At 37.4% G+C, this 15,204-nt stretch overlaps 1 protein-coding gene across 1 annotated transcript in view; it reads right to left on the bottom strand.

Annotated features, from left to right (window-relative positions):
- IMPG2 (interphotoreceptor matrix proteoglycan 2) overlaps positions 1-15,204 on the bottom strand; it is a 110,261-nt gene that overhangs the window by 77,000 nt on the left and 18,057 nt on the right. Inside the window, exons 4-5 of the mRNA XM_036742566.1 lie at positions 6,569-6,600; positions 6,440-6,463 (exon numbers count right to left, since the gene is read on the bottom strand). Coding sequence (XP_036598461.1) covers positions 6,440-6,463; positions 6,569-6,600 — 56 coding nt within the window. The remainder of the gene's footprint in view (positions 1-6,439; positions 6,464-6,568; positions 6,601-15,204) is intronic.

Genomic DNA, 15,204 nt, shown 5'->3' with positions numbered 1-15,204 from the left:
TGGGCCTGGAGCCAGGAACACCTGAATTCAAATATGCCCTTAGATGTATGAACTTGGGTAAGTCACTTAACTTCTGTTTGCCTCAGTTTCTTCATATGTAAAATGAAGATAATAAATAATACCTACCTCCCAGGATTGTTGTGAGGATGAAATGAGATAATATTTATAAAAAGCACTTTGTACAGCCCCGGTACATAGTAAATACTATTTAAAAGTTAGCCATTATTATCAAACTGTTAAAAATTTACCCAAAAAAATTGGGGGTAACTTTTGCTTTCATTGCATGAAAGTCTTGTTGCCATTTGGGGAATGATGAACCAAATAAGTTAAGAACACCAGGTAGAAGGCAAAGTGTTGTGTAATGGATGAGGGATTGGACTTACAGTCAGGAAGGCCTAAGAACAAATTCTACCAGAGACACTAATTAACTATGCAATCTTGGGCAAGAACCCTTAACCTCTCTGTGCCTCTGTAAAATTGGACTCAGTGGCTCTTGAGATCCTTTCCAGCTCTAAATTTATGTTCTCAGTATCTATGATTCTATTCTCTCCCGGAAGTCACAGTCCAAAGCCAGAAAAGGAAAGGAAAAGAACAACATTCAGGTCTCCCCCAGTTTGAGAGAGTGGGAGTATATATTAATTATGCCCAGGACATATAACATCATACTAGTAGCAGGAGGTCACTAGTGATTAGAACAGCTACTGAGGTTTTGCCGAGACAAAATAGAAAATACCAATGGAGTTTTGCATAGTCTTGAACATTGGAAGCAGCCTCAGGGTCAAGCACGATGACATAATTTATGGTGGCATGCATGGAGGAGACCTGGCACCTTATCCTGCTTTATAAGTCTGTGTAGTTCCTGGGAATTCCAATACCTCAGTCAGCAATCCAAGGTATGAGTCTGGTGTTATGTGACTCCAGGAGAGTAGACTTTAAGAAGCTCCATTGGTCTTGTCTGTCTATGGGGTAGCAGAGATGACCAAGAGGAGACTGGGGCCAGTTGTGTAATTCTTTTTTTTAATCACATGGGAAATTGGAATCTGGCCTCCCTGGCAAAGGAACCATCACAGAGCAAGTGAGGTCTCTGTTGGCTGCCCTCCTGAATCTTGAGAAAGAGATATTTTGAGGTAAAGTGAGATAATAGAGACCGTTGCACAAACCACTGGTGAAATCAAGACTTAAATAGTAGACATAGAAAGGAGAGAGAAATGATGGATGCCGGGCAAACTATAGAGATTCACAGGCTTAAAGCGTGCCTCTCACCGAACCCACCCAGCATCGTCCCTAGGCTATTGGGACCTGCCTCAGGCTTTCCCAATTGATGTCATGAGTTTTCTTTCATCTTGACACTAAGCCATTTGGAAGAGGGTTTTGAGGAAGAAACTGGAAGATTGGGCAACTAGTTGTTTGCTAACTGCAATCTCCCAGCAGCTCGGTGGAGCAATGGATAGAGCACCGGGCCTGGAGTCAGAAAGACTCATCTTCCAGAGTTCAAATCAGGCACTTGCTAGCTGTGTGCCCCTGGACAAGTCACTTAACCCTGTTTGCCTCAGTTTCCTCATCTGTAAAATGAGCTGGAAAAGGAAATGGCAAATAGTATCTCTGCAAGAACATCCCAAATAGGGTCACAAAGAGTTGGACACAACTGAAACAACTGAAAACCGCATTCTCTGATGGAGATGAGATACTAGTCCCTTCTCTGTTCATTATTGCTCTAGATATGTTTAAGTATAATTGGAAGCCTTGCTTCTTGAAGGTAAGCTGACTGCAACATAATTAAAACAAATCCGGATATCCCTAGCCTTGTCAAGTGGTAAAACATATGTAGAGGTCTTATTTTTAATTATTTGACAAAAATGAACCTGGCAGCTGGGTGGTCATGCAATGGACAGAGCACTGGGCCAGGAAGACCTGAGCTCAAATCCAGCCTCAGGCACTTGCTACTAGTTGTGTGACCTTGAGCGAGCCACTTGATGTCTGTCTGCCTCAGTTTCCTCAACTATAAAATGGGATAAAAATAGCATCTACCTCTCAGAGTTGTTATATCTCTATCTATCTACGTTGTAGTAGTAGCAGTAGTAGTAGTAGCAGTGGTAGTAGTAGTAGCAGTGGTAGTAGTAGTGGCAGTGGTAGTAGTAGTAAGTAGGAGGAGGAAGAGGAGTAATAGGAGGAGTAGTTGTAATAGTAATAGTAGTAGTCTGTCTTTAATACATGGGTTATACTAAAACCTGGGTCTCTTGATTTTGTACTATCTCAGCCTACTTGTATTCACTGCCTCTACATTGAGGCCACAGTTTAAGCACAGTACCAAGCACCTAGCAGCTGCTCAATGTCTTTCTTGATTAAGGAATGAGAGTTTTGAGCATTGGTCATAAATCTACCCACTTCTGAAACAGATTTCCAAGTATCCCTGAGATACGAAAATAAATGTCCTTTGCAGGACTTTGGGGATATATACAAGTCATTTAGTCCATTTAAATTCAACTTCTTTTCAATCTGAGGATTCGATATTTTACCAGCAACATCTCTCCTTACTCCTCCTACCTCTCCTGGCCTCCCTCCTTCACACCTCCCCACCCTTTCATTATGGTCATGGAAACCATATATTTCTGGCAATCTGACAGATGAAGAATTATCTTCGTTGAGGAGAAACTATGATCTCGAGTTTGTTTTAGAAGGAAAAAGCTTCTGATTCAATTGCTGAGCTTTGCCTAGGCCAAATACAAACATACAGGGAAAAGGACAAACCCTGTTAGCCCTCTTAATGAAGAACAAAGCTTTTTAAAGTTATCTGTTCTGTTAACTCGCTCTTTATTCGTTGAACGTGTGGAACAGAGTGCCTTGGTTCTGCCTCCGGGTCGATCTTCCCTCCAGGCTCAGTTTCTAACAGATACTTCCTTGGAAATCAGTTTGGGAAGGGAAAATAAGAATTGCTTATCTCTCTCCCTTAATGCCTTCATGATTATTTAAAACGTAATTACACCTGTCGCTTTAGTGAGAATAATTCAAATTCTTGAAGTGTTTTTAAAAATATTGATATATATATATGTGTGTGTATATATATTTGAGTGTGTGTGTCTCTATATACAGACACACACAAACAATATGTGTGTCCGTATATGTGTGTATAGCAGTGGCTAAGTGGCACAGTGGATAGAGTATCAGGCCTGCAGTCAAGAAGAGTCATCCTCCTGTGCCTCAGACACATATAAGCTGTGTGACCTTGGGTAAGTCATTTAATCCTGATTGCCTCAGTTTTTTAATCTGTAAAAGGAGCTGGAGAAGGCAATGGCAAACCACTGTAATATCTTTGCCAAGAAAATCCCAAATAGGGTCACAAAGAGTCAGACACAACTGAAACAACTGAACAGACAACTCTCTATATCTACATACACACATACATACATGTGTGTATATTCTATGTGTGTATATGTATATATATGTATATGTGTATCTATATACATACACACATATGTATGTAAGAAGCAGCATAGCATCATGGAGCTGGCCTTGAAGCTAAGAGCTGAGTTTCGGTTCCATGTCTGACATACACTATCTGTGTGATGCTGGGCAAGTCATAATCTTTCAGGACTCTAGGAAACTCTCTAAGGCTAAAAGTTACAGAGAAGGTAACAACCTGCATTGGTAATGTGATTTTTCTCATCCAGTAGCTCCCTATACCAATCAAATCACAGGCCCAACCCCTATCTTCTGGCTTCTGTGTGTATGTATAAGTGAGGAAAGAGATTTTAGATGTATTCATATATCCCAAACATAGACATATATATTTATAAATGCATCATTTCTCTGACCTCTGGGACACTGATATTTTACAGTGCATTAAAATACGCTGACAAGTTTGAGAACTTCTCTTCATAAATCAAATCAGAGAATAAAGCATTTTCAGTCTTCGCTTTGCAAAAATAAATAAATAAAGGCAGTGCTTGGGGTGGAGATGGGAAAAGAATATGAGTGTAAGAGGGATTTCCAACTGACGCACAGGAACGGACATGAGTGCTCTGAGTCAGGAGGGTGGGAGAGGCCAGGAGATGGTCTAATGAGATTGGCTCTGGCCAGCTTCACAGAGCACCAGATTTGCCCTGGCCAATCTGAAAACTCAAAACTGGAGTTTAATGCCATGCTCCTTTTCTCTGTTCCCTTCCCAGCCATTATGAGTTAGACTCACACCCCAGAGCCCCCACCCCTCCTGTCATCAGTGATTTGTTGGTTGACGTAGTGTACAAGAAACATTTCTCTCAGCAGGAGATGAATCTACTCTTTCTTTCTCTTGACTATGGAGCCCAATAAGTCCTGAAATCAGGCTGTTTGTCAAAAATGCTGTAACCACACTCTCTCATGATAGCACCAAACTAGGTGGGGCAACAACTGTCTGCTTAGCTGCTCCAGCGAGGCTGATGGAGAAAGTTGACCATATGGAGATTTATAAGCTTGGACCTACAGTATGCCAACACACAAGCTGCAATCACTCAAAAAATTTTTATTAGAAGTCTCTGTCTTTCTCTGTCTCTCTGTCTCTATCTCTGATTGTCTCTTTTCCTCAGTACCTCTCTGTGCGTCTTTCTCTGTCTTTAACCTTCCAAACATTGCACTGGCCTCACTTTCCTCTTTTGAAAATCTTGACCTTGTGATTGACCAGTTCAGGCCTCGACAAATTCCAGTCTCAATTTAATCCCACCACAGTCATTGTTCCTAGAAAGGAAATGTCAATCTACTCCTCTATGTCTCCATTCACTATTCCTATAATTTTATAAGCTTCCCTAATAACCACTACCCAATATGTTTTATCTCCCCTTTTTACAATGTAAGGTTTTGGAGGACAGGCACTGCTCTTGCTTTAGTGTTCTTATATCCAGAATTTAGAACTTATCACTAAGTAAATTATAACCATTCATTCATTCATTCATTATATAGCCAAGCTTGTCCCCAGAGAGAAGATGAGAAAAATACAATTCCCCTCTGACCACTGTAGAAGTGGGAGACTATCCAGTTGGTCTCTACATTTTGAAGACTTTTTGTTCAATAGCAGTCGGAGCCTAGAAAACACTCCTTCATCAATTCAACCTCAGAAAATTCCTAGCTTCCTTTAATTTTCTGTTGAAGGATCCTTTCCTATAGGAAATCTGTCCTGATCACCCCTCCCATCCATTACTAATATCTTCTCCCTGGAAATCATTTGTATATATTTTCTTCTTAGTGTTCTATGCTTACCAGGTGATAAGTGGTCAAAGGACATGAACAGGAAGTTCTCAAAGGAAGATATACGACCTATCAACAGCCACATTGGAGCCAAAAATGCTCCAAATCTCTGATAATTAGAGATATAAAAATTAAAGCAACTCTAAGGTTCTACCTCATACCCACAAGATCAACAAAAATGAACCCAAAAAGGGAAAATACAAATGTTAGAAAGGCTATAAGAAAACAGGTACATTAATGCACTATTGGCAGAGTTATGAAATGGTCCAGCCAGTCTGAAAAGCAACTTGGGAGTGTTACTTCTACTAGGCCTATATACCAAAGAGATCAAAGAAAAAAGAAAAGGACCCATAGATACAAAAATATTTATAGTTGCTCCTTTTCTAGGGGCAAAGAACTGGAAACTAACGAAGTGTCCATTAATTAGGTAGTAGCTGAACAAATTATGGCATATATATGTACTACAACAACATTGTGCTATAAAAAATGACTACTTTCAGAGAAACTTGGGAAGATTTGTATGAAGTGATAGCAAGTAAAGTCAGCTGAAGCAGGAGAATAATTTATACAATAGCAAAGCTATAAAGACAAACAACTTTGAGAGACTTAAGAACTCTGATCAGTGCAATGATCGACCACAATTCCAGAGGACAGATCATGAAGCAATATTAATCACTTTCCAACAAAACGGTGATGGACTTAAAATACAGAATGAGACACACATTTTTGGACGTAGACAATGTGAAAATTTACTTTGCTTGACTATTCATATATATGTTACAAGGGTTTTGTTATTCTTTCTTTCCTTTACATGAATGGGGATGGAAGGAAAAAATCAATTACTTGTTAACTGAAAAATAAAATGAAAAAAATCTATATACAGGATACACCACCCAATAGTCTTCAAGTTCCTTGAGGACAGGGACCTTTTCATTTTTGTTTCCATATCCACAAGTGGAAGCACAGTTCCTGGCACAAAGTAGCTGCTTAATAAATGTTTGTTGAATTGTTGACTACACCTTCAAAAGTTAGTCCTGGTTTCACCATCCAGCTTTTGGACCTAAAAGTAGTAGGTTATGCCATAAAAACTAATCATCTGTTTATTTTTTCTAGGGCAGAGAACCAAGTCTGTGCCTTGTTAAAGACAGACGGTAAACAAAATCAGTGCCTGCTGAACTGAAAAGGGAGGTGCCTGCAAGCTAGGGAAAATCAAGACACTTACCTACAGGACCAGTCACTGCAGGAGCTGGCAAGAAATTGAGAGGGCAACAATTAGCCTTGAGTACTCTCATTGAGACATTACACATTTTTTTCCTACCTAATGGGAATGCAAATAAAATCAGATACTTACCTATTTGCTGTTTCCTTTGTGTAAGCCAGTTTCTAGGGAAAACATGAAAAAATAAATATTAAGTTGTGAAGATACTTATTAGGCAACAATGCATAACAAATTTTATTGGCCAAGACTCTTTTTCTTAATAATGCAATGTCTGTGTCATTATCCATTCAGACTTGACTGGTTGGACATATGGCTGGACATTGTACAGAGGCCATTAACATATACCATTCCTATATGAGTTACCACACAAAACTCTGTTTTGTTAACACACATCATATCCCTAAACTTACAAGATGATCTCCAGGCTTGTGCCATTGGCCAAAAGGGTAACTAAGTAACTACCCAATGCTGTTCATTTTATGACCACTTCTGGGGGAAAAATAAAATCTCTCAAAGAGTATATCTTTGTGTAGATTGTTTTGTTAACCCTCTTCTATTAGGTTGCAAGTCTCCCTGGGAGAAGTGTTATGTTTGCTTTATACCCCATTCAGTACTTAGTACAGTGCCTTGAAAGCAGTAGGTGCTCAATAAGTCAATTGTTGTTGTTTTGTCATTCAGTTGTGACTTCGTGATCCCATGCACACCAACGGAGCCTATAGGGTTTTCTTGGCAAAGATACTGGAGTGGTTTGCCATTTCCTTCTCCAGTGGATTAAGGCAAACAGAGGTTAAGTGACCTAACCAAGGTCACACAGCTAGTAAGTGTCTGAGGACACATTTGAACTCAAGTCTTCCTGGCTTAAGACTCCAAGCCCAGCATTCTATTTACTGAGCCACCTGGCTGTCTCCTAATAAATCAATAGAATAAATCAATTTTCTTCAACCTCCATTTCCTTTTTCTTTTTATTACATACTTAACATAGAGATGGAAACTTCTTGTAGATATAATTCATTCTCAATGGGTCATCTTTGTAGAATCACAACTTTTAGAGCCGGGCAGCAGCCATTAGATATTGTCTAGTTACTGTGTTGGTTACAATCTCTAACTATTTGTATTTGATTACAGTCATTTTACATACTTTATGTTTAATAGTTTTTGGGACACTGTAATCTCTCGCTTTTTAAAAATTTGCCTAACTTAATAATTTAAGCTGGTTTGACTATTGGTTTCCAGATGGCATCATATAGTGGAAGAGAATATTGGGTCTGAGTCGCATCTCTGACATGTGCTAGCTCTATGAGCTTGAGCAGGTCATTTAAGTTAGGTGAGCCACAGTTTCTTCTACTGTAAAATGAGAATAATAAAGATAAATACCCAACCTATCTCAGGATGTTATGGGGGAAATGTTTAATAAATCTTACAGAGCTGTAAATATAAGTTATTACTAATATTATTTAGCTCATAAGGTTGTTATAACTAAAAAGATTTGTAAACCATAAAGCCTTATATAAAGGGGTTGTTGTTGTTGATATTTAGACAGATTGGTTTGGTTAGGTTTTATAGACTACATTGCTTATAATATTTGATTATAGGTAATGATATCTCACTGCACTTATAACCTAAGCTTTTAAAATCAATTCAATTCAACAAACACCTATCAAGCACCTACTATGTGTAAGGCTAAGAGCACAGTTCAAAGCCACAAAACAAAGTACAAGAAAACTAGATAAAAACCATCCAAGTAATCCACTTCTTATTCAACTGAGGAATAATCCTGGTGGAGTCCATTATTAAATGGATGAAAGACTTTAACTTCAAATCTCTGGAAGAGATATTTGGAGTATTTTTAACCTACCCCTGATTAGATGGACCAAATATCACATACTAAACAACATTTTCATTTCATTATAAATGGATGTATAAACTTATTGCCTGTAAACAAAATGTATACCTTATGTAGGCCAGCATTTTTAGCATAAGAGCTCACTTAAAATTTTGTTGTCTTTATCACACAGGGCATGGATTCTTAACCTGGTGTCTAGAGACTCCCATTTCCATGAATAGATTTCAAGGAGGTCATGAACTTTAAAAAATTATTTTGATAACTATTTCAATATAATTGATTTCTTTTGTAATCCTGTATATTTTATTTTATGTATTTAAGAATATTATTCTGGGAAAGGATTTCTAGATTTCACCAGACTGACAACAGAGCCCATGACACACAAAAAAAGGTTAAGAGCCTCTTTGTTTATAGAATGATATAAATTAGAATGGTTTAAATGAGTTCCCTGGAACCCATAATGAGAAATAAACATGAAACAAATATCTCAGAAATAAACAATATTGATTATACTGTAAACATATCTATTTCCCAAATATAAACTGCCTGCCTCGAGGTGCCTTCATTCTACTTGGAGGGGAATGGGAGGACCTAATAAATAGATGCATATAAGTAAATAAACCACTCTAGTATCTTTGCCAAGAAAAGTCCAAATGGGGTCACAAAGAGTCAGACATGACTGAAATGAATGAACAACTAAAAGTATATAAAAGGTCATTTGAAGGGAGACAAAGCATTAAGCATTAAGCTGAGAAAGCTTCACAGGAATTCTAGGAGGTGACAAGAAGAGGGTGCATTCCAGTCAATGAAGGACAGTTTATGCAAATGCATGGAGGCTATAGATGGAATGTTGGGTTCAGGGAACAACTGGTAATTCACTTTGTCTAGAACATAGTGTACATGAAGAGCAATAATGTGAAGTAAGCTTAGAAAGGTAGATTGGACCAAGATTGTGGAAGCCCTAAAATGGCAGGGTGCGTTGTTATTTTATCCTACAATAGGGAGCCACTAATGGCTTTTGATCGGCAGGGATGCCATGGTCAGACCAGTGATTTAGGAAGATGCTTTGCACTACATGCAATATATGGATTGTAGACAATAAAGACTAGAGGTGACTACAATAGTACAGGCGAGAGTTAATTAGTAACCATGCAAATGGAGAAAAGGGGCTAGTTAGGGAAAGGAGATATATTATCATGGTAGAAGTGACCAAATTTATCAACTAAGTCAATGTTGGAGGGAAAGAAAGGCAAACAAAAGCCAAGGAAGACCTATTATGAACCTGAGTGATTAAAAGGATAGTAGTGTCTTTAACAAAAACAGAGAAGTTTGGAAGAGCTGTTTTTAGGTGAAGGTCAAGTTCCATTTTGGAAATGTTGGAATTGAAATGCCAATGAGATATCCATGTGAAGATAGAGAATAGATAATTGTCATTGTCAAGAGTTTGTAGAACTAGACTCAGAATATTTGAGCTAGAAGGGACCATAGAAATCATCTAATCCAACTTCCTCATTTTAATCTTTCTTCACAGTCAAGGCAAAAAAAGAAAAATCCAGCAATTAGATTATTTTTCTGAAGCATTTCCTAACACATACTTTTAGGAAAAGTTTCCTATAGATGACCAATTTCATAAAATGAGTCCTTATGTCAATATTATCTATATTATAAATGGAAACAAATTATAGCTCACACACCCTGGAATCCAATCTTCCAATCATATGAAGTCTTCCCAGTGTTTCACATCAAGGTCCTTGTTTTAGAATCAACACTGGTTATTTACTGGTTTGTTACTGCAACATGAAAAGATTGACAGTGCAAGAGGTGTTTATGATACTCAAAAATATGTTTATTTTTTGCACTTGGTGCTTATGGAGCAGTTAACACATAGAACCAAAACTTTTGAGACCCTATCTTCCAAACTTGTAAATACACTTAAAATTATGTAAATGTGCTTTATTTTTTTTGTAAAATAACCAAAACAAGTTTGCAAAATGGTCTGCAAAATGGTCCCCAGCATTGAAAATTTTATAATTGCCAACCTGCCCTCCTCTCTTAAAAAAAAAATTAGGTGGAGGTAAGCAGAGTCTAGATCTGTGATTTCATTGATGTTGGACAATGATCTCCAATAATTGTGCACCAATATCAGTGAAAAAAAAAGTGTGAGCATGCACTCCCAAAACATTTATATTTGTGTGTAAATTAAATATAATAGCTGGTAGTAATAATAATAAGCATTTATATAATGCTTTACATATATTATCTCATTTTATATTCACAGCAACCCTAGGAGGTAGGTGCCAATACTATCTCCATTTTACACATAAGGAAATTGAAGCTAAGAGATATTAAATAACCTGCCCAGAATCACACAGCTAGTAAATATCTGAGATAGAATTTAATCTCAGGTCTTCCTTATTCCAAATCAAATGCTTCATCCCCTGAAGCTTAGGCTCTTTGTATAATACCACCGCACTATTATATCACACATATTATAAGACAGACACAAAAATGGAAATTTTTAAAGAATGAGTGAAAGATGAATAATATTCTTGTTGATTAGAAGAAAAACTTTTTGTTCTCATTAAAATATTATTCATGATAATCAGATACTATTCCTAGTAATATTTTAGTAGGAGCAACGTGATTAAACAACCAGGATGCTCTCCTTCTTTCCTCAGTGAGTGCAGTGCCTCCCAATTTCTTGCCCTCACACCAGAGGACTTCCATATACACACTGATACTGTCGAACAGATATCTAAATGACTCAGTTTAATATACACATTTCTCATGACCTTTTCCTCCTCTTCCACCAGCTACACACAGAAATAGTTGGTTATATGGAACCTAGAAGTGTTCCATTTTCGTTAATTCTGAAGTCCCGTCATCTGACTATAATCTTTTTATCATTCCATTTTCCCCTCTTCCTTATCAACCCTAATCCTGTTCCTCATCTTCAATGTGACTGACCTCTAATCCCTCCATTCCTTAGTTTTTCATGGATCAACATACCTGCATTAGCTACACTCTTCCTCCCCTCCCTGTCTCAACTTCTTGGTGAGCCAACTCAGCTCCTCACTGCACTCCCCGTTATCATGCCTTGCTGAGCCTCATCCTTAAATCACTCTAACTATCTGCTGCATTCACTCCAATTCACATTCTGCTAAATGAAATTTGAGAAAATCATGAAACCATGCTGAGAAAGGTGCTGACTGGATCCACTACAAATTTATGTTACATCATCTCAACTGGGCTCTTACTGCAACAAGGCAATCCTTTCAGATCTCCCTAATTTACTCACTATCACACTCACCACTAGCTTTTCAAAACCTTTTAATCCCCCCTCAAAACTTCCATAGTTCCCCTCTGTCACCCTCTTAGCTGAGAATCCTGCCTCATATTTCATTGAAAAAAATAGAGGTCATTGAATGAGTACCTCCTCTTCTCCTTGCCTCCTCATTTCACAAAACTCAGATGCCATCCTTTCCCTGCTATCTTCTTCTTCAATCCTATCTCCCATAAAGAGGTAGTTCTTCTTCTTGCAAAGACAAACCACATTATATGCACAAGTGATGCTATTCCATCCCATTTTCTCTAGCAGATTGTCTCCTCTCTTTATCGTTCTTACACTAATCTATAATCACTCTCAATCTACTGGTTGCTTCTCTGAAGTCTGCAAACACTTATATCATTTCCTCGGTTAAAAAACAAACTCATTGATCCAACCATTCCTCACTAGCTATCCTCTTATATCTCTTCTCCCTTTTATGGCTAAACTCCACGAGAAAGATGACTACAATTGGTGCCTCTACTATTTCCTCTATTCTCACTTCTTAACTCTCTGAATTTTGGCTTCCCAACCTTATCATTCAACTGAAACTATTCTCTCAAAAGTTAGCTGCAGTCTCTACAAATGTCATGGCTTTTTCTCCTTCTTCATTCTGCTTGACCTCTCTGCAGCCTTTGACACTGATAATCACTCTCGTCATCTAGATACTCTCCTTTCTAGGTTTTTGTGACACTGCTCCCTCCTGGTTTTTATCCTGACTGATCACTCATTTCCAGTTTCCTTTGCTGGATCTTCTTCTGAGTCACATAGGTAGTTAGTCTGAGGCCAGATTTGAATTCAAGTCTTCCTGAGCCCGGGCCCAGCATTCTGTCCACTTTGTCACTTAGAGTGAAGAATACCCCATGGAGAACCCACACACTATACTGCTATCTATGACCTGCCAAGAGAACTGGAGGGAGAAATACTAGCTCACTGAATGGACTCCTGTGAGAGTATGTTTTTGGTCATTGCTGCTAATAGATAATTTTATTTGAGTCATCTTTCCTTAGAATTTTTTTAACATTATGAAGAATAAAATGAGAACAAGATAATGATACTGGTTAACATGATATACAAGTCATGCCAGCAGAGATTTCATAATAGTCATGTTGTTAAAGAAAACATAGACAAAAAACTCAAGAAAAATAAAGAAAGTAAAAAAAAAAGCTTGCTTTGATCTGTATGCAGACACCATCAGTTATTTCTCTGGGGATGGACAGCATTTTTCATCATAAATCCTTCACAGTTGTCTCGGATCATTTTATTGCTGATAATAGCTAGGCCATTCACAGCAGATCATCTTACAATATTGCTGTTATTTTGTACACAGTATATTTCACTTTGCATCAGCCCATGCAAGTCTCATCATTTGTTACAGTACAATGGCATTCCATCACAATCACATACCACAACTTGGTCAGCCATTCTCCAATTGATGGGCATCCCCTCAATTTCTAATTCTTTGCCCCATAAAAGAGCTGCTATAAATATTTTTGTACATAGAGGTCCTTTTATTTTTTGTTTTTTTTTTCTCTTTTGGGATACAGACCTAGTAGTGGTATTGCTAGGTCAAAGGGCTGTGAGAGTTTTTTTAAAAGGACATGGGCAAGAGCTGTACAAAATGAAAAGGTAAGGATAGTTTGGGATCTGTATCACTGGAATAAATACCAACATCAGTGATGCCACAGATCCATAAAAGTATGATCAAATAAGGAAGAAGATAGATACTCAATTGTCACATAAAGAAAGCAACTTTAACTATGTTAACATTCAACTACTTAAGCCTTTCACTACTAGAGATATGCAGTTTCATGATATACTTTTTGCTCATAACTAATGACCAAAAAATGAAATTGATATGGAATTTATGGCATCATCATCATGATAAAAATAATAACAGGATTTTGCTTAAGTAGTTCAGACTTAGTAATCAATGTACATAATGAAAGCTCTCAGTAGAAAGTGTGACATATCACCACAGGTTGTCAAAATTTAGCATCCCCCCCAATTCCTAGCAAGATGACTTGGTGGCTAGAATCTTGTGCCAGAAGCTTGATATCTTTCATGAACTAAGAAATAACATACAACTATGCTATAAATATAGAGTTCAAAATATCCTGAAGAACTCAATCAATAAACTGTTCTCTAACCAGGTCATTATCACAGATCAAACCATTGCCCACAAACACCTAGACATAAGATTTATTCTCAAAACCTTAAAAGCAATGCTTTTAATACATGTTGCCATACCTAACATTCATCATCTCCAAGCTACATAGAACAAAAAGCTTTCAAAATATAGTAACCCAGCAGAGGAGATCAAAATCACATTGGAGGAGAATGAGGTACATGTCCCTTTGTTCCTATATGCTAGTGGAATTGTAGCAAGGATGCTTACAGCATGCCTTAGGAGGATGAGTTTATATCTTAAGATTTTAATTCTTCTACAAAATTAAAATCACCTATTTTATCCATGTGTGCAATAGTCTATAGAATATTCGATATAAAATAAAGATATATCTTAGCAACTTGGCCCAGAATCATTTCTATTTGAACCACATTCTAAAAAAATGAGAAGAATGAGATAAAAATGATAACGCCATCAAAGTCTAACCCACTAGCCATGCTATGGGGTGAGTGGTAGCAGTGTTGAAGGTAGAGGAAACAGAAAATAACACAGTAGTGAAATGCCAGTACAGTGATATACAATGGAGACATCATATGTCAACACAGTAGCTGTTAAGGTCTGGCAGGAATCATGAAACGCCAGTTAAATGAGCTCTGTTGGTACCAAAGATTAGGTTAGCACCTAGTCTGTGTGACTCTAAGAGGAAAAGAAATAGAAAGTGGTAGTATAGGGTTGGAGGCTGGCCCTACTTGACACTGCCATGATCATCAGCTTGACATAGAGGATGGTAGAGTGTGTGGCACTTCTTTACATTCTAGTAACAAAATAATATTGGAACATTTCAGAAAAGTGTTTCATTGCAGTTGACACTGACCACTAAAATTGGCAAACCCCATGTGTACAAGAAATAGACTGAAGAAATGAATACTTTCATTAAGTACCTCTACTATGTCATAACAAAATTGAAACCATACTTACCAGAAAAAGAAGCAAAAGCTTCATATTGTTATTTGTTACTGGTATCCTTGTCTCTAATAAATTATCAACCAGTCCAAGGTAATTATTTTTTAAAAAAAACTCTTATCCTTAAGCCTAGATTAGATGAAATGGAAGAGATACTACAACCTAAAGGACAAGTTGAAGAATATAAGGTCATCAAAATTTCTACTTAATGCAAACTCCAGAAATTATACCTAATAATAATAACAGCAACAACAAAGATAACACTTATGTCTTAAATGATTTTGAAAAGGAGGTGAGCATACTTAGACTGGAATTCTGAGAATCCTTTTTTGAGTCTAATGATATGAATACAACTAGTAGACCAATTACACCAAAACAGCAATTTCAAGTAGCTGTCATCTGCTAGAACTATTATGAATGGGTGCTCTTCTGCTCTATTTAGACAGAAAATGTAAAACCATTTCAGGAAGTACATACAGCAATCCATGACAATATTGGCATCATAAAAA

The sequence above is a fragment of the Trichosurus vulpecula genome, chromosome 2 (genome assembly GCF_011100635.1).
Source record: "Trichosurus vulpecula isolate mTriVul1 chromosome 2, mTriVul1.pri, whole genome shotgun sequence".
Taxonomy (NCBI): Eukaryota; Metazoa; Chordata; class Mammalia; order Diprotodontia; family Phalangeridae; genus Trichosurus; species Trichosurus vulpecula.
This window is presented reverse-complemented; position numbering and strand designations above follow the sequence as displayed.